Here is a 23,555-nt window from a genome sequence, read left to right on the forward strand (position 1 = left end):
AAAATGTAAATAAGTGAAAAGATTCAATTCCCCCTTTTTTGTTGGCTTTGGTGTTTTGGTCAATTTTGTTTTGGCGAAATTCGTGCAACCGAACAAAACAACACAAAAAAGCTCACAAAATGTCCCGCTCCGGATACGGAAAAAGACGGCTCGCCAACCAACCATTTCTGCTTCTTCTGGGTGTTAGAATTCGCTACTCGAATTAAAAGTGGAATTTTTTTTTTTTTTTTTTAAATAGAAGATTGTAAACATTTTTTCGTAGGGCAATACGGACTTCCGTAATGCCCAGAGACGGGCAATACGGGAATTTCACGACTACTAATTAGCCAATCACAGCGCGCGTACTATCGTAGCCATATAATAATTGTCAAATACCAGATAAGACAAATCGCAAGACAAACTAGCAGCAGTTATTAATTATTTTAATTAAAAAATTAGTTTATCTGAGTATAGGCCCGCCCGCACCCTTTTGCGCATATGATATTTTTATAGCTCGTGGATATGCGGAGCACTCAGCTCATGTTCCAAGTACTCCTGTACTTTCTCCTCCCTAGTCATCAGCGGACGCGGTCTGTTATCACCGAGTCTCATGCCACAGCCTGGGACATCGTGACCAAGCTCACAATCAGCGAACTTGTCGATCTGCTCAGCGACAAAGCTCAAAGGTGCTGGCCCTTGAGAGAGAAAGTAGTAATGGAAGTCTTCCAGGTCAAACTTGCTTTTGAGTTTCTGCGTTGCCTTCTCTCTCATTTGGATGATAGCACGCTGTCCGATCATGTATGCCGTGGCTTGTCCCGGACCGCTCTGATACCGCGTCACCTCTTTCTCGGCGACATCGCTGTCGTCCCAGGCGTAATGGCTAAACAGTTGGAGTGCCTTCTGACGGGTCATGCCTTTGTGATGCAGACCAGTATCGACGATAAGACGAAGGGCGCGCCATATTTGCCATTTGAGCATCCCGAATTTTTGTAGTTTGTTGACTTGGTACACATCTAGATAATACCAATCATGTTACGGACACTCGCTTAGCTGATCATGCAAATCATTTACTCGCAGTAAATACAGAAATACAAAAACGGAAACTACAGAATAATTTGATATTTCTGGCAAAGTTTTCTTTGCAAACCAGAAAGGTGTCCAATTTGGAAATTACATTCCTGCCACAAAGTCTCACCAATGTGTAGATCAAGCATTAAAAAGCAATGGAAATTGAATTCTTTATTCATATTCGCCTTACTCACCTGCGTCCGCGGCGATAAGTGGGTTCTCAGCGTACAAGCCCCACCCCTCAGAGTATGCGGTGTACGCGTATTGTTTGCGGCTCAACGCTGCCAACAGCGGTTTACATGTGTCCCTAGGAGAGCACGAAAAAGGTAATAAAGACAAAATGTTCTGCATCTGATAAAACTTCACACGTTAAATTTCTGTGTGCGTTAAAAAAATTTGGCAGCAAGTGTGAGCCGTGGTAGAGCTCCCCCGTCGTAAATCATGAGGTCCCAAATATGCCCTATGTACCAAAACCTGAATGCAACTTTCACCGACCTCCAACCGTCACCTCCTAAGAAGTCGGTGTATCTGTATGTATACTATATTTGAACACACCTAGGCGTACTTGGACTACATGCAGTCACCAGTACAGAAAGGGCCTTTTTGGTGTTACTTTACCTGGACAGGCCTAAGTTCTCCAAGAGCCCCTTGTGAGTGGACAAGCTGGCCCGTTTAGAAATAGCCTTGTGATGGTTCTACCTGGACTTACCTGAAGTTCTCAAAATACCCCTGAGACTGGACATGGTGACCAGGCATGGCTTCGTGCGCGTTGACCGTCCATTCCGAGTACTTTGGTCCCATTCTGTCCAGGAAAAATGGCAGGTAGTACCTGGCAGGAAACCGACAGGTGTAGCCCGACGACCGGTAGCTCTGCGCACCGTTGCTAGGCTCGAAGCTGGTCGCCATAGCTACAGGGCAGACAGGCGTGGTCTTGCGTGGACCCACCATCCAGTGAAACATTCGCAGCAGGCGAGGCTGAATCATGCTCAGGGTGCTGAACGATGACTTGAACCACTCTTTGAGCGCGGCGTATCGCGTGGGGCAGTAGAACGCAGCGGCTTAGGGAGAGCAAATCACGTCATGGAAAATATTCTTGACAAAATCTAAAAATTAATGGCCACCAGCTACCCTTTTATTGTTGTTTGCAGTAAAATGAAATACAGCGATCTTTTTGCTTAAGATCTTTAAAATGACCAGCCACGATTTAGATATTGGTATCAGAGTATCTCAGTAGCTCGCTGACAAAAGCTAATTGAAATTGACTCTAAACTATGACGGGATCCGATATTGTAAAGAGTGACATGCATAAGCTATCCTACCCTCTATTTATTGGCGATACGTATCAATAAAATAGCTCTATTGAATCTTCTCTTTTTTAGTACTCAAATCTGTAGTACATTTATTCATCACAACCAAACGACTTTCCTTCGTGAATCATGGTATATCCAAATCAACTAGTGGTTACTTTTTTCCTTGCCATATGGGTTAACATACCTACGTCATTGGAGCACAGTCTATGAGCTCGCGCATCAGACTCGTTCGCAGGGAAAGGCTTGTCATTGTAGAACATGTCGGACGAGTTGATAACGACGCGAAACTCCGCGATGGCCTCCGAGTCGTTGTGTATGCCGGTATATTCTCGCGCGGTCTGCACAGCCTCGGCGTAATATGAGCGCAGCGCCTTCCATCCGACCTGGTGAACAGCGTCTGATGGAAAATCATTAAAGAGGCTATCATAATTTTGTTATTTATTTCTTTTAAATATTGGAAGACAAATTATGCGATAAAATCTCTAATCTAAAAAAGCAAAAGTTGTATACTTAACGAAACAAACACACGATACCAAACCAGCGATACCAAACCAATGGCAACAATCAAGCAATTGGCAAGAAATTTAAAAGGAGAATTGTACGTATGCTGATCATTAAATTTTCGTGGAACTGCGTCATGTAAAGCCAACGCTCGACCCAAGTATAAATAAACCATATATGGTACCTTGAAATGCAATCTATATATCAGATTTACCCGGCGTCATGTTGGTCGTCGTGAAATATCTAAGGATACGCTCGTAAGCTTTCTTCCCGTTTAGCGGGTGATGGCTTGGAAGTCGCTGGGTAGTTGACTCAGACCGGTTGGGTTGTCCGTGGTAAAATACAAAGGGAACAGGGCGCGAGGCTAGCCCGCTGGATGCGTTACTCGGCAGACAGTGTACCCTGTGCTGCCCGGATAGGTACCGGAATAACTCAACCAATGGGACGCCGAGATGTATGACCGCCGCCTCCCTAAGTGATCTCGCCAAGGACTTCTTGTACTTCTTAGTCCAATAGAAAGAAGACATGTTCTTCGTCTCAGACAGTATTCTAGCACCTAGCAGGGAACCGATGAACGATTCCTTAAGGATATCTTGAGGAGTGAGTGTTGGACTGATCTCAGGGAAATATCGGGCTAGGCAGTCGTACCCTACTGTACATTCTTCAATTGAGTTAACCATTCCGGCTTTGACTCCGAGTTTGATATTTTTACGGTACTGATCAATTCCCTTGCCGTACTCTCTCATCATATCGATTATGTATTCCATGTCATCCATGCTTCTTGGTCGAATCCGGAACATGAGTGCCCGGAAGGTCCATTGTAACTCGGAGAAACTTTGCATATAGCAAAACCGGCTTGGTCCTAGCATCCATTCGCCTAAAATGGAACACAAGACAAACAAAGGTATATAAGTCTAGTTAGGGGGTTCCGAGACATTCACTTGTCTAGGAGTTTAGTATGCAATTATGTTGATGCTGCCTTGCCTGTTTGCGTTAGAGAGTGTGTTCTCATCCGAGGTGTGAGTCAGGAGTGAGTCGGAGGTCCTAATCAGAAGGGCGGAGTTGATCATGTAGTAGCTGTCGTCATAAGCGCTGCCAAAGTTATTTTCCAAAAAGTGTTTGGTCTCTCTGCCCCCCCCCCCCCCTCCCCCTACCTATGACACACCAGTTTTCAGTAGCTGTCGTCATAAGCGCTATCAAAGTTCTGAAGAAGTGTCTAGTTTTTTTTCCGTTCCCCTCCCCCCTCCCCCTACCAATGACACACCTGTGTAGTAGCTGTTATCATAAGCGCTGCCAAAGTTATGTTCCAAGAAGTGTCTTGTCTTGGCAAGCACCATCTCTTCTCGCGGCTTAAGCAAGCGCTTGTCTACCGTGATGCTATCGAGCTCGCGCAGGAGCGCCTGTGCTTTGTCTGTTGTCGCTTGGATGGCCTCAGGCGAAGGGTTAAATGGAGAAAACGTCCTCTTGACCTCGACACGGCTGATGCCGTACTTGTAGGGCACTTCGAACGGATGGTGAATGTAATAATTCTCCTCGACTTTGGCTAGAAAACGTAGGAGCCCTGTAATGAGAGACGATCGAAGGAAATTATTGTTGATGGATGATGACAAGTGATATCATATGGAGACGTGTTTGAACAGCCTAGAGCGCGAAAAAAAAAAAAAAGAAACAATCATTTCCGCAGACGATTAGATATCTTATTCAAACTACCCTCCGGGCGTCGTTATAATATTTAAACAACTAAATGGGCGGATATTATCCTTTAGAAATAATGATAAGTTATCTATTAAAAACAAGTTTTGTTAAACAAAAGTTTTAGATATTGGCTAGACTCCTCTAACTAGGTAAAAGAGACCAATGCTTGAATGGCATCGGAGAGCGACCCCCTGCTAGCTTGCTTGTCTAAATTTGTTTTCTTTTGTCTCAAATTCTCATGGTCTGCCATAGAGTCAGTGCCAACTTTATAACCCGCAATAAATGCGTTTTTTGTATCACCAGGGAAAATCAAACCCTTTGTCAGAAGCAGTTTTCATGGGCAAATCCTAGCGTTGCTCTTAGACCCTTAAGCTTGGCAAAATATGATATACTTATGGCAAATCACAAAACGGAATGATAACCAGATGAAGAAGTCTTACCCGACTTAGCCAGCTCTTCAGAGGGCCCGCAGGGATCCTCTCGCCCGCTCGCCCCACCCTCGGTGAGATTCCTCCGCGAGGACTCGCAAACCACGCCCACAGGCTGCCCCCCTGTGCTCATCCCCTTAGCCCTGTCGAGGCGGACGGCCCCCAGAGCTATGCACACAATGCCTGTGATTGCAAGGATAGCGGCAACGACGAGCGCAACGCGAGCCGCTCGCCATGATTTGCCCTTAGTTATTCTGACTTCACTTAGCACCATCTTCCTACTGCTAGAGTTGTTGTTGAATGAGTCAAACTCGGTCTCTTCCACCGACATTTTGCTTATCATCCCTGAGAGCACTTCCGTAATAGTGAGTCAGCACGCGTAATCTACTCCCAAGTTTTGCCCCAGGTTCTAACACCTAATGAAGTCTGACGATACCACACCATTCTTCTTGTTCGGGCTTTTCTGAAAGAAAAACGCCAAGACTTCAGTTCTCGCTCCTGAAAATCACCATAAACGTCTTCAGCACGATATCAAGATCTTCGATATCATACAAGTATAATGATACATAACTATTTCTTTTATGATATCGTGGCCGTCACCTTTTGGGTTTTGTTGAGTTGCTTGGTGACAAAAAGGCTATCGTTTACCTTGGCACCTGCGTTGCATGCAAACCACTCACCGCTATCTCGAGCTATCGGCCAAGTGCTGGCCCAGCTGATTAAAGGCATTCATTACTGTTGCCTACTGATAGGGCTCTACTACAAGTATTCGTAAAAACGAAGATTTAGATACACTGGGTTTGTTGGTTTTAGACATCCAAGACATAAAAGAAAACATCTGATGCAGCCATTAGTATCTGCCTATATATGTTAATCGTATTTTTAACATTGGTCAGTACTAATATAAAATGACAAAAATTGAGTATTGTTTCTACCAATTGGTAAGAAAATAAGGATCAAAACACATTATCCGTTTTACAGGGGGTTCTTTGTTGACTTGCAGATAAAATGTTTTCGACATTTTTATATTTTATGTATGTAAGCTATCTATGTCAAACTCCTACTTGAAAGCTTATCGGCACTAGACATAATTTAAGAACAATTTTTGAATAGAATCTTTTGATAAGCGTATCGTATAGTGTGTCGTACATAGACATTTTTTTAACTTATTTCTCTTACTTTTATACGTATCTAGATAAATGGTCTCTGCACGTGCTTAATTCATGTAACGTTTTACATTCTTAACGATATTTACATTAACTTGTCACATCTAATTAGTGGAATTAGTTTGGAAGAATTGTGGTAACAGCGAAAACAAGAAATCGCTGACATGTTCACAGCGACGATCCGATTTTCCCTCTATTCACGCCTGAATTGAATGCAATTATTATTACATCGATTTTGTCAAACCCGGAAACTTTAGATTGTGAAATGAGGGAGGCCTATATTTTTGGCGAAAAAAAAGGCAATATTTTATCTTATCCAATTGAGCAAGGATCAGCTTTCCGGTATTAAACATTGTATAGATTGACTTTCTTCGGAAGCAAACTCATTTTTCATGAAAACATAAAAACGTCCTGCGGCAAAAATGGAGTCCTCGTCGTTAAAATCCCTGTTTGAACAAAACCCTGAAAGCCCATACAAACATGACACAAACCAAGACCTGAAAAGAGCTTACCGGCTCGTAGTCCTATCTATTTTCTTGTTTTATCGATGCGCTTCTCATAAAAAGCGCAGTAATTACGCTTGAATTGGCGTGCTGCCCGGATGGTAAATATCACAATTATAGATTCTTAACTTTGGCAGCAAACCAAATTTCGCATCATCACTCACACCTGACAGCGGTAGCCAAACTGGCGAGTTCGGTTGATGGGCATGAATACTTAAATCAACACGAACCGTGATTATAGCAACGGCAAAAGCATTCCCCTCCAATGCATTTTAATGCAAGCAGCCCCACACGAGCTCCGATATGACTTTATACCAGATGAGCATCTAATATCGCCTACAGTTCTCCAAAAAACACATAGGATATAATCACAATACGACACGGCTTTTTGTTATGGTCAGTTGCGCGGTCACCCACAAAACAATAACACACAAAAGCGATAATTAATATTTATTTATTTTAATGTCAACTGCAAGAAAGGGCTATTAGTTGGATTCCACCATTTTAAAAGCTTTTAGCTGAGTGTTGTACCTAATACTCCAGTTCGACCGCCGCAAGCAAGCGTGAGATGACGGGTATTACCATTTAAAAGGGTTCAACAAATCCCTCCTCACAGAAATACCCAAATCTCAGCGTAAGCCAGCCACCACGCACCCTCACATTGGTAGTGGGGTGTAATCTGCCACCTTGGGCAAGTGAGTTACTGTCTCTCTAATACTTGTACAAATGTTACAAAAATGCATCCACAGACCGTAGAAGCCATAAATATTGAAACATCGCCTGAGGGCTCAAGCGGACCCCCTGGAGAAGCTAAGGTTAATGAATAAGATATAGAGTTTATGCCTCCTTGGGTTCTTTTCTGCTGTAGTATGGCCTAAAATCTCAGGGTTTTTTTTTTTGTCAAAAAATAATATTACCAAGACCCAAGCCAAAAAATTCAAATTCTCCTAAAAAATGTATTTTCTACAGTGTTTTGAACAAATACAAATAGACGACACGCCGAAAGTCGGTCTTAAAAGTAGACTATTACACTAAACTAGAAACGAATGCTAGGCTCTGTCAGAATCTATTATGTATACTTAATTGAACTAATCAAACCCATAGGATCGAGCACAAAGGACGCTTTTTTTGATCAGATCAAGGTCTATCTAACTTGGCGATAGTTGTTGAATGGATGTGTACTAATTAATAAAACTATACGGAATAACACTAAAAAAAAACTATTAAGTGGTGGTACGGTTCACATCCAACCAGTCATCAGTTTCAGCCTGACAAACGTCTGGCATAGCAAAATTGTTCATACTCGATAACTGAACACGGATCGTACCACCCAGCCAATACACATATTATCATACTATATACAAACAATTCTATAATATAATATAACATCACTAAAAAATTAAATTCGCGAAGTGAGAAAAATAATCAATCGTAAAAATTGTTTAGTGCTGAATCACTCGCTTAGCGAGTACGATAACGTCTCGATCTACATTCATACCAGGCATACCAGTTACACGAGATTTTTACACCCAAATTTAGGCTATCGTCTTCGGGGCAAGGAAAACGATTGGGTTTTCTGCCTGACAAATAAAACTGTAACTGTGAACTGAACCAATGGCCAGGAGAGTATTTTTTATCTAAATGGGTATATATTTCTCTACTCAGTTGTATAAGTACTACAATATTGCCGTCAGAGAAAGGCCTTCTAAAGGTAAAAAAAAATGAGGGGTGCGTCTATGAGACAGCTAACGGGACAGTGAAATTAACTCTTGTGACGTCGTCCTCTTGCCTATCCGTAATACCCAGCAGTTTCTCCATCCTGCCCGTCTTCTTCAGCGCGTGCGAGTAAAGGATGGTGTTGTGTGGGTCGCTTCCACGGTCTCTATGGTGTGCCCCAGGACTCGTGTGTTGCTCTGGCATATCGCCCGACGTGTACGACCACGCTCGTGGTCTCAGTTTGGGCAGCTCTAGCTGGCTCCTTTGGGTAACGTCTAACGACAGTGAGTTGGTGTCGTCTACGTCAATGATAACGTTTAAACCGCTTGTATGAAGACCGTTGACTGGATTTTCGTCGGCAAATGTAGTTGTTCTTGCAGGCTGTTTGGATGATGCGCGTGGGATTTGTCTTAGGTTGTTTACATGACGCGTGTGTTCGTCGGATGTCATGGTAAGCTGGGAACTCTTATCGGCGGATGACCTCTGCGAAGACGACTGAAACGGCTCGGAGACATCGGATAGTAATGTAGGGTCTCCATGAACACCATGTGACTAGCGACCAGAAAACGATAGGTTAGTAGGTAAGGATGTTCCGTGGGTGGGTGGGTAGGTAAGGTATCAAGTAGGTAGGTAGCTACGTGGGTGGGTAAGTAGGTAAAGCATCATGTAGATAGGTAGCTACGTGGGTTGGTGGGTAGGTAAGGTATCAAGTAGGTAGGTAGCTACGTGGGTGGGTGGGTAGGTAAGGCATCAAGTAGGTAGGTAGCTACGTGGGTTGGTGGGTAGGTAAGGTATCAAGTAGGTAGGTAGCTACGTGGGTGGGTGGGTAGGTAAGGTATCAAGTAGGTAGGTAGTTACGTGGGTGGGTAGGTAAGGTATTAAGTAGGTAGGTAGCTACGTGGGTGGGTGGGTAGGTAGCTACGTGGGTTGGTGGGTAGGTAAGGTATCAAGTAGGTAGGTAGCTACGTGGGTGGGTGGGTAGGTAAGGTATCAAGCAGGTAGGTAGCTACGTGGGTGGGTGGGTAGGTAGCTACGTGGGTGGGTAGGTAAGGTATCAAGTAGGTAGGTAGCTACGTGGGTGAGTGGGTAGGTAACTACATGGTGGGTGGATAGATAAGGTATCAAGTAGGTAGGTAGATACGTGGGTGGGTGGGTAGGTAAGGTATCAAGTAGGTAGAGAGCTACGTGGGTGGGTGGGTAGGTAAAGTATCAAGTAGGTAGGTAGCTACGTAGGTGGGTGGGTAGGTAAGGTATCAAGTAGGTAGGTAGCTACGTGGGTGGGTGGGTAGGTAGCTACGTGGGTGGGTGGGTGGGAAGGTTTAGTGTTTAGTAGGATGGTGGGCAGGTAGTTGAGGTATTAAGCAGATCGGAAGATGGGTTAGGGTTACGATATGGGCAGTGGGGCAAGAGTATATGTTTAGAATTTAAAAAAAAAAAAAAAAGGTGGTTGGTGTGTGTAATGTCAAATATACGAGATAAGGTAGTGGTTTTAACCGGCGAAAGAGCAAGGTAAATCACCCACTGAAAGCATACCTTAGCAGCGGTTGTGAAACTGCCAATTGAATGTTCAGATGTTTTCTTTGCCGGGGAAAAGGCATGTGTCGAAGAGAGATGCGTTGCTGTCCCGTACGAAGCGGTGGTTCTCGGCGAAGAAGGTGCAGAAGGCGAGTTGGATGACGCGTAACGCGGCGGATAAGTGGAATTTATCTCCACAGGAAAGGAGCTCGTTCTCTGACGAAGAGGGGGGTCATCTGAAGATTCTTTGACATCAGCTTCAGTGTTTGGCGAAGGGGAGGGGGGTCGCCACTCGAACAAACGTCTGTTGATGACAACTGAGGGTTAGGATAATTCGAAACTAGAAATGAATAGCTAGAAAAGGAAAGAAATAAGCTAAGCTTTGAGGAAATCCAGCTATTTCGATATGAGCTTGTTGAAAGCAGGTTGCAATAATCATCCAGCCGACACCATAGTACCCCAGTTTTCAAAGTAAAACAAACCAACACCAACCGATTTGATACGGGAAGCACTTAGTCAGGGGTTAGGACTCGAAGGTCATTTATGCAATATTCATCATGTGTTATGGATGGGCACAATTGTGTTCTCTTGCCGGACCTGTAATTCAGTTGCTTCAGCTACAAAAAGTGTAATTAAACATTTGTATCATATTATTATTTCGTTGTCGAACCTCGTTCTTGACACTTGATTTTCGCTGTCAGATGTGTTTTGTAGCCATGCAGGGTCTTTGACGGCGTCCGAGGGTAGGCCGTCAACCAGAAGCATCATCTCTTTCACGCGCTGCTCTCCATCTAGCAAGAGGGGATTGACACTAAGTAAACACATTCTGCAGGCACGAACAAAAGATTGAAGCAAGAAAGCCATGCCTACCCATTGCTACGACGTCCCTTTTGTTGTCATCCTGAAAGGTAAATAAGAGACGACGAGTCTTAAACAATTTCAAGTCAATAGACCCGTGTAGTACTATTCAAGTTTTGGAACCCACATTCCTTGTCGTTTTTATAACGTTTAATCGGAACAGCGAGTTTTTAATCAATTTGAAAGTCAAAACTTTCAAAGCTAACATCAAATAGAATTTTTGCAGCTGAACTGTGACATAAGGCCAAAGAGAGAAAGACCATGTAAAAAACACTCGAAGCCTTAGAACCATCTCTTGGCGACCACTTCCACAAATAGCCGCCACCTTCTACACTTACTGCAAAGTGCCGCAGATACGCCTCGTCAGCCGCCACCTTCTACACTTACTGCAAAGTGCCGCAGATACGCCTCGTCAGCCGCCACCTTCTACACTTACTGCAAAGTGCCGCAGATACGCCTCGTCAGCCGCCACCTTCTACACTTACTGCAAAGTGCCGCAGATACGCCTCAATAGCCGCCACCTTCTACACTTACTGCAAAGTGCCGCAGATACGCCTCGTCAGCGGCCGACCACAGCTCCTTCCTGAAAGACCTCTCACTCCGATGCGACGACTTCGTGTGGATGTCAGAGTAGGAAGTCTCTCCTAGCAACATCGACAGCAGTAGTGATCAGGTAATGGGCAGGGCGATAGGCTGGGATGGGAGGGGGGAACGCATGACAAAACACAGGTAGGCAGATGGGAGAAATAAGAGTAACAAGTTACATTAAGATTAATACTAACTCGGTCTGATGGAAAACTGCGTCTCCCTACGTCCTTCCTCTTGCGGTAAAACGCGGACGCCTACCATGGAGGGACTCTGAAAAGAGGAAGAGCGTTTTTTTTATAAGCGCCTAAATCACGTGGTTAAGTAACTGAAAATACTGGTATTATCGTCTTATGGACTACAATGAGAAAATTACACAAATGCTATGCCAGGGACGCTGTATTTTTAAGCGCTACAAAACAAACACAGAAAACAATGAAATAGGTGACTAGACGAAGGAAACGTTAATAAATTATAAAGGACCATTTTCTTAGCGGTTCACATTTTAAATCCTAGGTATTAAGAATTCCCCTGTGGAACAGAGGAACACAAGTTTTTAGTAAGCTCACATACGTTCGACCAGTCAAGCTCAGGGGCGATAAACAGAAAGATACCATTCATGCCTTGACCAGAAACCAAGCCCGTTTCAGCAGAGGTGAGAGGTACGGCTGCGCCCTAACTCACTGGGGTACCTGTGGTTCTACTGAGTCAGAGGTGAGAGGTACGGCCGCGCCCTAACTCACTGGGGTACCTGTGATTCTACTGAGTCAGAGGTGAGAGGTACGGCCGCGCCCTAACTCACTGGGGTACCTGTGGTTCTACTGAGTCAGAGGTGAGAGGTACGGCTGCGCCCTAACTCACTGGGGTACCTGTGGTTCTACTGAGTCAGAGGTGAGAGGTACGGCTGCGCCCTAACTCACTGGGGTACCTGTGATTCTACTGAGTCAGAGGTGAGAGGTACGGCCGCGCCCTAACTCACTGGGGTACCTGTGATTCTACTGAGTCAGAGGTGAGAGGTACGGCCGCGCCCTAACTCACTGGGGTACCTGTGATTCTACTGAGTCAAAATACAGCACTCACCCAGTGGTTCGGGTCGATGATGGGGCCAGTGGGTACGTGGGTTTCCAGCCGCTTCACAAAGTCATTCCAAGACTTCTCAGCCTGGATAAAGGTTAACAACATCTCACTGTTGTTTATCGCTCATAGAAACCATAGAGCACTTTGAGTACACTATACAACTATAGTGGCATTTGTCTACACGTAACACACATCCGTGGGATGCAAAATCAGTAAAACCATGAGTGTGTTTTAACTAATCCTAAACTTAAATTTTTCTAAAAAAGACAGTGTGCCAGTCAAACATTATAATTCAAAAATAATTAAGCTAGATTACTTCACTCAAGGTAATCTATTAAAGTTATAAAAAAACTTCCAAGTATTCAACTATTTCAAATAAGATTGCAATGGAGAATCCACGTGTTGTAACCTGCAGTGCTTCATTGGTAACAAATAAACGATTTCTGAACGCCATGTGAATGTTCACAGGCAAGAAACAAGAGTGTTACAGATTTCAAGACTTGTATGTTTACGCTTGTTTATTTATACACACGGATTCTCCGAGTGTAATAAGCGAGTGCAAGTTCTCACATGAGGCAGATAAAATCGTGGTTTAAAAGTCTCTGTCAGCCAACATTTTGTCAGCCTTGCACATTACTAGGGGGAATCCAATTCAATCGCCTGATTTGAGTTGTTCAGACATTTGCGATTGAATTCGGTGAATGAAGTATATTCAAATAATGTGTCTTCCATTGTTGAATGAAAACAATAGCAACTGTGTGGCTGACGAGGGCTCTTTAAATATCATGGCGGAAATCAAGTAAATGAACATGGTACGAAATACTTTCCACACCCATACAGTTTATTATGTTCACTCCTATTTTAATTGACAAAACTGAAATGCAGAGTTCATGCTTCTGGTTACTCCATGCATGTGTCCTAGATTTGCAAACTAAAAACGCAAATAATCAGTAGGAAGTGACTCGACCCGAGTGACGACCAGATTACATCAAATGTGCTCGAGGGGCAGTTTGGACAATTAAAATAATATGGATCTTAGCGATTGTATGTGTGTCGCCTCGTAGTTATCGTTCTACAAGCTTGGCGCCTAACTATAAAACCTAGCGACTGTATGTATGTCGCGTCGTAGTTATCATTCTACAAGCTTGGCGCCTAACTATAAAACCTGGCGATTTATGCCCTGGCCATCTCCATAAATCTCTATATTTCCCCCGAAAAACAAATAAGTCATTATGCAAAAATAAAAATACACATTTTTATATAAAGAAGGAATGTAAAGAAGGAATTGCGAAATAAAATTTGTTTTCTTATAGATTTTATCAGTGGTGCGTTATTGTTGTTTAGGTTAGACATGCAAGAGAATGTTCTTGAAGACGATTAATGGATTCATTCATTTATACAGTTAGGCCTATGGTTATTGGATTACAATGTTGTGAATGTCGAAATTAGACCTAGAAGTTGACTTGAGTAAGTAAGGATGGAGGATGCAGCCAGTCGTGATCATAAATGCGACGTCTCGTCCTGTTGATCAAAGGACAGGTTCCTTCTATTGGTCTTGTGCCATTAGTAGTTCAGGAATGATGCTTTTAATAATTACATTATTTACATTGTTATTTTTTGTTAATCAAAGGTTATATGGACGTTTCAGTGACTTGGTTGATTTCAAGTCAGTGGTAATGTTATCGTGTATACAATGTTTCCTACCCTCTTTTAATAAATCCATGGACAAGTCTGAGAAACAGCAAATAACTTCATCATTACACCAGATGGGATAAGGAATGAAGCACTATGTCAATTGGTTGAAAAAAAGTCATGATTTTAGCTGGAAACCTACCAAACGATAACTCTGGACCTCCGAAAAGGGCAAAAGAAAGCCCTTTCTTTGATTGAAATACCTGCAAGGGCTGGAGCGGTACGGTTCGGGGCGGTTACCTGCTGAAGGAAGATGAGCCTCTGCGTCTCCTGTTGCGAGCCGATCTCGTCCAACTCGTCGATCATGGAAATGCGAAGAGGTGTTTCGCCCTGCTTGGAGCGAATGTGTCTATGGCCGATTACTGGGTCGAAATCTAAACGTTTATCAAACAGAGTGAGTCATTGGTTATCTATAAATGCACAACAAAAGACACAGGAGAAAATGGAATTCATACATACGTTGCTTATTTGGATCAGGCTCAATCTGGTGGAATAAGTAAACAGAGTTAACTCAAATGCCACGCAAACAGTGAGATACTTGTGCCCTCATTTACAAGGTTGGAGAGGAAAGGGTGGTCCACGCAATCCATGACAACCCTTGGACCATTAATGCTACAAGTTCCAGGGGTTTGATAAGGGAAGGCGTAGCATTATTTGCACTTCCCAGTAGTAGAGCATTTTTCGTGTTGATGATCTCGTCTTTGAGAGTCCCAGCTCGTCAGTAAACTGGTCAAACATGCCGTGTCTAAACCGACAAAATAGCGTCACATTTGTCGTTTATCACCTACCGGAGCCTTGAATTTTCTTTGACGCCGCTGTCGGTCGAAAAACCTGCTTGACGAATCAATCACCTAAAAAGAGTGCAGCAGGGTGGCGGTTACCGCGCGGACCTACCACTTGTCGTGACATCCGCAGATGGCGTGACATCCGCAGATGGCGTGACCTTATGCGATAATGTGACGCGTGTATGGCGTGGCTCGTGTATGCGTGCGGCGGATGTATGGCGAGCGTGTTTATTACAATACTTGTGATTTAAGATGTCGTTGACTTATTGTACTGCTATTCTGTTATATTCATCAGTTTATCAATTCGGCTTATTCTCCATCTTCTCAACATTGATCACTTTTCTCCTCTTCCATTCCCTTCTTTTCGTTTGCTGGGCGTCTCTTCTAATTCTCCACAGCCAATACTTCTAATTCCTGCTTCCTCTTCTACGTTTTATTCTTTTACTTCTTTTTAACATGTTATAATTATCTTCATTTAATGTCCTTTCCCTCTATTACTCTCCCCTTTACTTCATCCTTGTTCTACCCTGGTCCTCTCTTTACTTCATCACACAATTAGTAACAAATTTGTTACTGCCAACCAGGAAGCTCGTAACTTGGGTGTAATTTTTGACATTAATCTACCCATATCTAGTCACATAAACAGCGTTTGTCGATCAGCTTGGTTATCTCTAGCAAATATTGGAAGAGTTAGAAGGTACCTAAACAAATCCAACACAGAACGACGACTAGTTCATGCTTTCATCTCAGATAGACTACTGCAACAGCTTGCTATATGGTCTTCCTATGACTGAAATTAGCAAATTACAAAAAAGTGCAGAACGCTGCGGCAAGACTTGTGACTCTGACTAAGCGCAGAGATCATATAACCCCAATCCTACGAGAACTTCAATGGCGTCCGGTTGAAAAGAGAGTAATTTTCAAAATTCTTCTGCTTACTTTCAAAACGCAAAATCGCTCCGCCCCCCAATATTTATGTGATCTTTTTAAACCTTACGTTCCTAGCCTTACGATCCCAGAGATCAGCCAATCAGGGACTGCTTACTGTTTCCCGCTCCCGCAACGTAACTTTTGGGGACAGATCTTTCTCTATAGCCGCCCCTAAATTGTGGAATAACCTTCCATCCGCTATAAGAAATGTTTCTAGCGTGTCCATTTTTAAGAGCCAACTGAAAACGTTTCTCTTCGAATAAAAGAAATAAAAACATTTTAGAGATTTACAGTTTTTTTTCTTTTCTGTTACTTTTCTATACAATGTAAAATTTGATGTCCTTTTTTATATACATATATACTTATTTTTATATACATATATTTCACTTTTAAATTGTAAACGCATTGAGGCGTAAGCAAAATGCGTCCAAAGAACTGTTATTAATATTTATAATTATCATTTACTTCATCCTTGTTCTACCCTGGTTCTCCCTTTACTTCATCCTTGTTCTACCCTGGTTCTCCCGTTACTTTATCCTTGTTCTACCCTGGTTCCGTTCTTATCGTGCGGTGACTGCCTAGTCCCTCTCCACCGCCCTCTCTCCATCTTTCTCGGACTTATCACCCCTCTCTTCATCGGACTTGGTCGGCTCATCATCGGACTTGCTCGGCTCATCATCGGAGTCACTCGGCTCATCATCGGAGTCACTCGACTCATCATCGGAATCATCGCCTGAATCCGATGAAGAATCAGACGGATGTTCTGAGGTGTCAGTCGCGATTGAAGACTTCTCTGACTTATGATCATCATCAGATTCGTCATCTGATGTATCCGATTCAGAAGACGACGAATCATCCGACGTTTCTAATTCATCTTCAGATTCTTCAGAGGACGAATCCGTCTTGTTTTGTTCTTCTTCTCCCTTACATTCCTTTACACCCTCTTTTCTCCTCTTTTTTCCCTCTTTCTCTTCTCTTTTTTTCTTTGCTTCTGCCGATCCCTCGAAGTAATAAAGTAAAAGTCACAGTCAAACTAAGTCGCCCGACCACAAGTAATAATGATTCGTTCGCGTTTTCTATATTCTATTTCGTAATTATGTAGTTTTTAAAGGGTCCGCAGTAAATGGCCATGCTGTTGCGGCTACCCCGCCAATTGTGGCGAAGCTAATAAAATAAAACAAATATTCTCTCATAGATCACTATGCGACATTTGATTCGATTACACATGCAAAACATAAGAAGCACCAATAAAAAATGTTTCTTAATTTACCTAATCAAATCATGCTTTCTTTTGATGACATTATTCTTGTGAAATTCTCGACAAAGTTTGACTGTGCAGAAAAGAAAATAGTTTCATGCTTTATACGAGATTACACTTAAGTGCACTTTTAGCTTAACGGGATCGGCAATAGAAGGAGTCTACGAGATTACACTTAAGTGCACTTTTAGCTTAACGGGATCGGCAGAAGACGAAGTGCTTGCAGCTTTTCCTCGTCCTTCCTCACTCTCCACTCTTTCGCCTTAACTCTTCTTTCTTCGTCTTCTTTTCTGTCATCACCACGTATTTCTTCGCATTCTTCCACTCCGCTAGTTTTTTATGTAGTGCGTTGTGCTGGTTTATCTAGCGCTTAGTGATGTGTTTTTAACGCGCCTCTGAACTGGGACGCTATATTTTCTGTAAATGAGCTGCAAAAAACATTTACCTGCTGGAAGAAGAAGAGGCTTTGGGTTTCGTTCTTCTCCGCCTCTTCCTGAAGCTCGTGGAAGTGTTTGCGTGCTCTGTTACCTCGAATTCCTGCGGAAAATATGGCAACGCGTCAATGTGGTAACTCGTCAATATGGCAATGCGTCAAAATGGCAACGCGTCAACATGGCAACGCGTCAACATGGCAACGCGTCAATATGGTAACTCGTCAACATGGCAACGCGTCAATATGGCAACGCGTCAATATGGCAACGCGTCAATATGGCAACGCGTCAATATGGCAACGCGTCAATATGGCAACGCGTCAATATGGCAACGCGTCAATATGGCAACGCGTCAATATGGCAACGCGTCAATATGGCAACGCGTCAATATGGCAACGCATCAATATGGCAACGCGTCAATATGGCAACGCGTCAATATGGCAACGCGTAAATATAGCAAAAAGTCAATATGGCAACGATTCAATATGACAACGCGTAAATATGCGTACGAAGATTGCAAAACCGCGCATCGATCTCATCATTTTTTTCTTAGATAATCGGTGGAGCAAGCGATGAGCACTAGAGTAAGACTTGAATAATGTTATAGGTATAGTTTGTCTTCACATAAAACAGATACGCCGAGTACACAGATCTGAAAGAAAGGAAGGGGTATCCACGATACTTACTTGACTGTATTTTAATAGCCGCTTTAACCTTCTCCCCTAAAGAAAAAGTGATAGTGATATAACGTTATAATAATAATAATTAGTTTATTTTTCACTTTCGCAGTCCATGGACTGAATTACAGTGACGGTCAATTACGCATACATATAAATATATAATTAACATATAATTTACACATGATATATTAATAATTCACTCCAAGCCTGAGGTTGCAAACGTTGGAGAATAGAGTCGTTGGTGGACTCGATACATCATGAGATTTACTTACCTCTGGCTCTGTCTTCACGCTTTATGTCTTCTTTTAGCTTGTGTAAATCTTTCCGCACTTGATGACCTCGGAACACTGAAAGTAAGGATGACAGTAAGGATGAACTTAAACACTAGTGGCACATGCTGTATAGTTTATGTTTAATTTCCCTCACCAACATCACCATCACCATCACTATCACAACCACCATCACCATCACCACTACCATCATCATCACCACCACCATTAGAATCCGGCTAATATGTATTTGAAACATGCTCAACAATACTTTTTTTAATATTTGGCACCAGAGGCTGGTTGTCGCTCCGAATGCTCGGACCGAGCTGGCTACAATCTAAACGGCGTGGAGCCTGTACTACGGAGCACCATATGATGAATCTTTACCTGACTGAATCATCCGTGCATTGGAATCCATCTTCTCGCGTTCGCACTTGTATTCTTTCCGAGCGAAATAACCACGTGTAGCTGTGTAGTGAATAATGAGAAACACTGTATGTTAGCGCGTTAGTGTATGGGGCCTCTCCCCACAGGTGGCCCGGTGTGTTAGCATGTCAGCGTATGGGGCCTCTCACCACAGGTGGCCCAGTTTGTTAGTGCGACAGCGTATGTGCCCTCTCACCAGAGGTGACCCAGTGTGTTAGCGCAATAGCGTATGGGGCCTCTCACCACAGGTCGCCCAGTGTGTTAGCATGTTAGCGTATGGGGCCTCTCACCAGATAGTCCAGTGCTAGCATGTCAGCGTATGGGGCCACTCACCAGATAGTCCAGTGTTAGCATGTCAGCGTATGGGGCCTCTTACCAGATAGTCCAGTGTTAGCATGTCAGCGTATGGGGCCACTCACCAGATAGTCCAGTGTTAGCATGTTAGCATATGGGGCCTCTCACCAGATAGTCCAGTGTTAGCATGTCAGCGTATGGGGCCTCTCACCAGATAGTCCAGTGTTAGCATGTTAGCATATGGGGCCTCTCACCAGATAGTCCAGTGTTAGCATGTTAGCGTATGGGGCCTCTCACCAGATAGTCCAGTGTTAGCATGTTAGCATATGGGGCCTCTCACCAGATAGTCCAGTGTTAGCATGTCAGCGTATGGGGCCTCTTACCAGATAGTCCAGTGTTAGCATGTTAGCATATGGGGCCTCTCACCACAGATAGTCCAGTGTTAGCATGTCAGCGTATGGGGCCTCTCACGAGATAGTCCAGTATTAGCATGTTAGCGTATGGGGCCTCTCACCAGATAGTCCAGTGTTAGCATGTCAGCGTATGGGGCCACTCACCAGATAGTCCAGTGTTAGCATGTTAGCGTATGGGGCCTCTCACCAGATAGTCCAGTGTTAGCATGTTAGCGTATGGGGCCACTCACCAGATAGTCCAGTGTTAGCATGTCAGCGTATGGGGCCACTCAACAGATAGTCCAGTGTTAGCATGTCAGCGTATGGGGTCTCTCACGCGATAGTCCAGTATTAGCATGTTAGCGTATGAGGTCTCTCAGCAGATAGTCCAGTGTTAGCATGTTAGCGTATGAGGCCACTCACCAGATAGTCCAGTGTTAGCATGTCAGCGTATGGGGCCACTCAACAGATAGTCCAGTGTTAGCATGTCAGCGTATGGGGTCTCTCACGAGATAGTCCAGTATTAGCATGTTAGCATATGGGGTCTCTCACCAGATAGTCCAGTGTTAGCATGTTAGCGTATGGGGCCTCTTACCAGATAGTCCAGTGTTAGCATGTTAGCGTATGGGGCCTCTTACCAGATAGTCCAGTGTTAGCATGTTAGCGTATGGGGTCTCTCACCAGATAGTCCAGTGTTAGCGCGTTAGCATATGGGGCCTCTTACCAGATAGTCCAGTGTTAGCATGTCAGCGTATGGGGCCACTCACCAGATAGTCCAGTGTTAGCATGTCAGCGTATGGGGCCACTCACTAGATAGTCCAGTGTTAGCATGTCAGCGTATGCGTTCTCTCACCAGATAGTCCAGTGTTAGCGCGTTAGCATATGGGTCCTCTCACCACAGATAGTCCAGTGTTAGCATGTCAGCGTATGGGGCCACTCACTAGATAGTCCAGTGTTAGCATGTCAGCGTATGGGGCCTCTCACCAGATAGTCCAGTGTTAGCATGTTAGCGTATGGGGCCTCTCACCGGATAGTCCCGTGTTAGCGCGTTAGCGTATGGGGTCACTCACCAGAGAGTCCAGTGTTAGCATGTTATCTCACCAGATATTCCAGTGTTAGCGCGTTAGCATATGGGGCCTCTCACCACAGATAGTCCAGTGTTAGCATGTTAGCGTATGGGGCCTCTCACCACAGATAGTCCAGTGTTAGCATGTTAGCGTATGGGGCCCCTCACCAGATAGTCCAGTGTTAGCATGTTAGCGTATGGGGCCTCTCACCAGATAGTCCAGTGTTAGCATGTCAGCGTATGGGGCCACTCACCAGATAGTCCAGTGTTAGCATGTTAGCGTATGGGGCCTCTCACCAGATAGTCCAGTGTTAGCATGTTAGCGTATGGGGCCACTCACCAGATAGTCCAGTGTTAGCATGTCAGCGTATGGGGCCACTCAACAGATAGTCCAGTGTTAGCATGTCAGCGTATGGGGTCTCTCACGCGATAGTCCAGTATTAGCATGTTAGCGTATGAGGTCTCTCAGCAGATAGTCCAGTGTTAGCATGTTAGCGTATGAGGCCACTCACCAGATAGTCCAGTGTTAGCATGTTAGCGTATGGGGCCTCTCACCAGATAGTCCAGTGTTAGCATGTCAGCGTATGGGGCCACTCAACAGATAGTCCAGTGTTAGCATGTCAGCGTATGGGGTCTCTCACGAGATAGTCCAGTATTAGCATGTTAGCATATGGGGTCTCTCACCAGATAGTCCAGTGTTAGCATGTTAGCGTATGGGGCCTCTTACCAGATAGTCCAGTGTTAGCATGTTAGCGTATGGGGCCTCTTACCAGATAGTCCAGTGTTAGCATGTTAGCGTATGGGGTCTCTCACCAGATAGTCCAGTGTTAGCGCGTTAGCATATGGGGCCTCTTACCAGATAGTCCAGTGTTAGCATGTCAGCGTATGGGGCCACTCACCAGATAGTCCAGTGTTAGCATGTCAGCGTATGGGGCCACTCACTAGATAGTCCAGTGTTAGCATGTCAGCGTATGCGTTCTCTCACCAGATAGTCCAGTGTTAGCGCGTTAGCATATGGGTCCTCTCACCACAGATAGTCCAGTGTTAGCATGTCAGCGTATGGGGCCACTCACTAGATAGTCCAGTGTTAGCATGTCAGCGTATGGGGCCTCTCACCAGATAGTCCAGTGTTAGCATGTTAGCGTATGGGGCCTCTCACCGGATAGTCCCGTGTTAGCGCGTTAGCGTATGGGGTCACTCACCAGAGAGTCCAGTGTTAGCATGTTATCTCACCAGATATTCCAGTGTTAGCGCGTTAGCATATGGGGCCTCTCACCACAGATAGTCCAGTGTTAGCATGTTAGCGTATGGGGCCTCTCACCACAGATAGTCCAGTGTTAGCATGTTAGCGTATGGGGCCCCTCACCAGATAGTCCAGTGTTAGCATGTTAGCGTATGGGGCCTCTCACCGGATAGTCCAGTGTTAGCGCGTAAGCATATGGGGCCTCTTACCAGATAGTCCAGTGTTAGCATGTCAGCGTATGGGGTTTCTCACCAGATAGTCCAGTGTTAGCATGTTAGCGTATGGGGCCACTCACTAGATAGTCCAGTGCTAGCATGTCAGCATATGGGGCCTCTTACCAGATAGTCCAGTGTTAGCATGTTAGCGTATGGGGTTTCTCACCAGATAGTCCAGTGTTAGCATGTTAGCGTATGGGGCCACTCACTAGATAGTCTAGTGTTAGCATGTCAGCGTATGGGGTTTCTCACCAGATAGTCTAGTGTTAGCATGTTAGCGTATGGGGCCCCTCGCCAGATAGTCCAGTGTTAGCATGTTAGCGTATGGGGCCTCTCACCGGATAGTCCAGTGTTAGCGCGTTAGCATATGGGGCCTCTTACCAGATAGTCCAGTGTTAGCATGTTAGCGTATGGGGCCACTCACCAGATAGTCCAGTGTTAGCATGTTAACGTATGGGGCCTCTCACAAGATAGTCCAGTGTTAGCATGTTAGCGTATGGGGTCACTCACCAGATAGTCCAGTGTTAGCATGTCAGCGTATGGGGCCACTCACCAGATAGTCCAGTGTTAGCATGTTAGCGTATGGGATCTCTCACCAGATAGTCCAGTATTAGCATGTAAGCGTATGGGGCCACTCACCAGATAGTCCAGTGTTAGCATGTTAGCGTATGGGGTCTCTCACCAGATATTCCAGTGTTAGCGCGTAAGCATATGGGGCCTCTTACCAGATAGTCCAGTGTTAGCATGTTAGCGTATGGGGCCACTCACCAGATAGTCCAGTGTTAGCATGTTAGCATATGGGGCCTCTCACCACAGATAGTCCAGTGTTAGCATGTTAGCGTATGGGATCTCTCACCAGATAGTCCAGTATTAGCATGTAAGCGTATGGGGCCACTCACCAGATAGTCCAGTGTTAGCATGTTAGCGTATGGGGCCACTCACCAGATAGTCCAGTGTTAGCATGTTAGCATATGGGGCCTCTCACCACAGATAGTCCAGTGTTAGCATGTTAGCGTATGGGATCTCTCACCAGATAGTCCAGTATTAGCATGTAAGCGTATGGGGCCACTCACCAGATAGTCCAGTGTTAGCATGTCAGCGTATGGGGCCACTCACCAGATAGTCCAGTGTTAGCATGTCAGCGTATGGGGCCACTCACTAGATAGTCTAGTGTTAGCATGTTAGCATATGAGGCCTCTCACCAGATAGTCCAGTGTTAGCATGTTAGCGTATGGGGCCACTCACCAGAAAGTCCAGTGTTAGCATGTTAGCGTATGGGGTCTCTCACCACAGATAGTCCAGTGTTAGCATGTCAGCGTATGAGGCCTCTCACCAGAAAGTCCAGTGTTAGCATGTTAGCGTATGGGGTCTCTCACCAGATATTCCAGTGTTAGCGCGTTAGCATATGGGGCCTCTCACCACAGATAGTCCAGTGTTAGCATGTTAGCGTATGGGGCCTCTCACCAGATAGTC

The 23,555-nt window shown here is 44.5% G+C and overlaps 2 protein-coding genes and 1 long non-coding RNA gene across 12 annotated transcripts in view; 1 reads left to right on the forward strand and 2 right to left on the reverse strand.

The window, feature by feature from the left end:
- Positions 1–405: 405 nt before the first annotated feature.
- Positions 406–7,043, reverse strand: LOC5515565. 2 transcript variants are annotated; one of them, XM_048724101.1, is made up of 8 exons: positions 6,881–7,043; positions 4,994–5,444; positions 4,123–4,419; positions 3,073–3,735; positions 2,542–2,754; positions 1,757–2,105; positions 1,242–1,354; positions 406–992 (listed from the first exon to the last, which is right to left on the reverse strand). In XM_048724101.1, exons 2-8 carry the CDS (start codon positions 5,322–5,324, stop codon positions 487–489), a joined length of 2,472 nt encoding a protein of 823 aa, XP_048580058.1. In that variant the 5' UTR covers positions 5,325–5,444; positions 6,881–7,043; the 3' UTR covers positions 406–486. The 2 variants fall into 2 exon arrangements, with proteins under 2 accessions (XP_048580058.1, XP_032241106.1); XM_032385215.2 differs by lacking the exon at positions 6,881–7,043 and adding an exon at positions 6,660–6,862.
- Positions 7,044–7,085: 42 nt separating this feature from the next.
- Positions 7,086–23,555, reverse strand: part of LOC5515566 (myosin-IIIb) — a 42,185-nt gene continuing 25,715 nt past the window's right edge. For 6 of the 9 annotated variants that reach the window (XM_032385208.2, XM_032385209.2, XM_032385204.2 and 3 more), the window contains 14 exons: positions 18,834–18,914; positions 18,450–18,524; positions 18,184–18,219; positions 17,512–17,603; positions 14,882–14,944; positions 14,553–14,577; positions 14,334–14,467; positions 12,405–12,485; positions 11,522–11,597; positions 11,274–11,383; positions 10,752–10,782; positions 10,552–10,672; positions 9,900–10,185; positions 7,086–8,918 (listed from right to left, as the gene is read on the reverse strand). In XM_032385208.2, coding sequence (XP_032241099.1) covers positions 8,385–8,918; positions 9,900–10,185; positions 10,552–10,672; positions 10,752–10,782; positions 11,274–11,383; positions 11,522–11,597; positions 12,405–12,485; positions 14,334–14,467; positions 14,553–14,577; positions 14,882–14,944; positions 17,512–17,603; positions 18,184–18,219; positions 18,450–18,524; positions 18,834–18,914 — 1,745 coding nt within the window. In that variant the 3' untranslated portion in view covers positions 7,086–8,384. Of the gene's footprint in view, positions 8,919–9,899; positions 10,186–10,551; positions 10,673–10,751; positions 10,783–11,273; positions 11,384–11,521; positions 11,598–12,404; positions 12,486–14,333; positions 14,468–14,552; positions 14,578–14,881; positions 14,945–15,244; positions 16,810–17,511; positions 17,604–18,183; positions 18,220–18,449; positions 18,525–18,833; positions 18,915–23,555 lie in introns of those variants that run through there. The other 3 variants (XM_032385205.2, XM_032385207.2, XM_032385212.2) reach the window with 3 other exon arrangements.
- On the forward strand, positions 10,654–13,718 carry LOC116619894. The gene is made up of 3 exons (XR_004296917.2): positions 10,654–10,789; positions 10,966–11,412; positions 11,841–13,718. It is a non-coding gene; the product is annotated as an uncharacterized LOC116619894 (long non-coding RNA).

Source organism: Nematostella vectensis, chromosome 2 (genome assembly GCF_932526225.1).
Source record: "Nematostella vectensis chromosome 2, jaNemVect1.1, whole genome shotgun sequence".
Classification (NCBI taxonomy): domain Eukaryota; kingdom Metazoa; phylum Cnidaria; class Anthozoa; order Actiniaria; family Edwardsiidae; genus Nematostella; species Nematostella vectensis.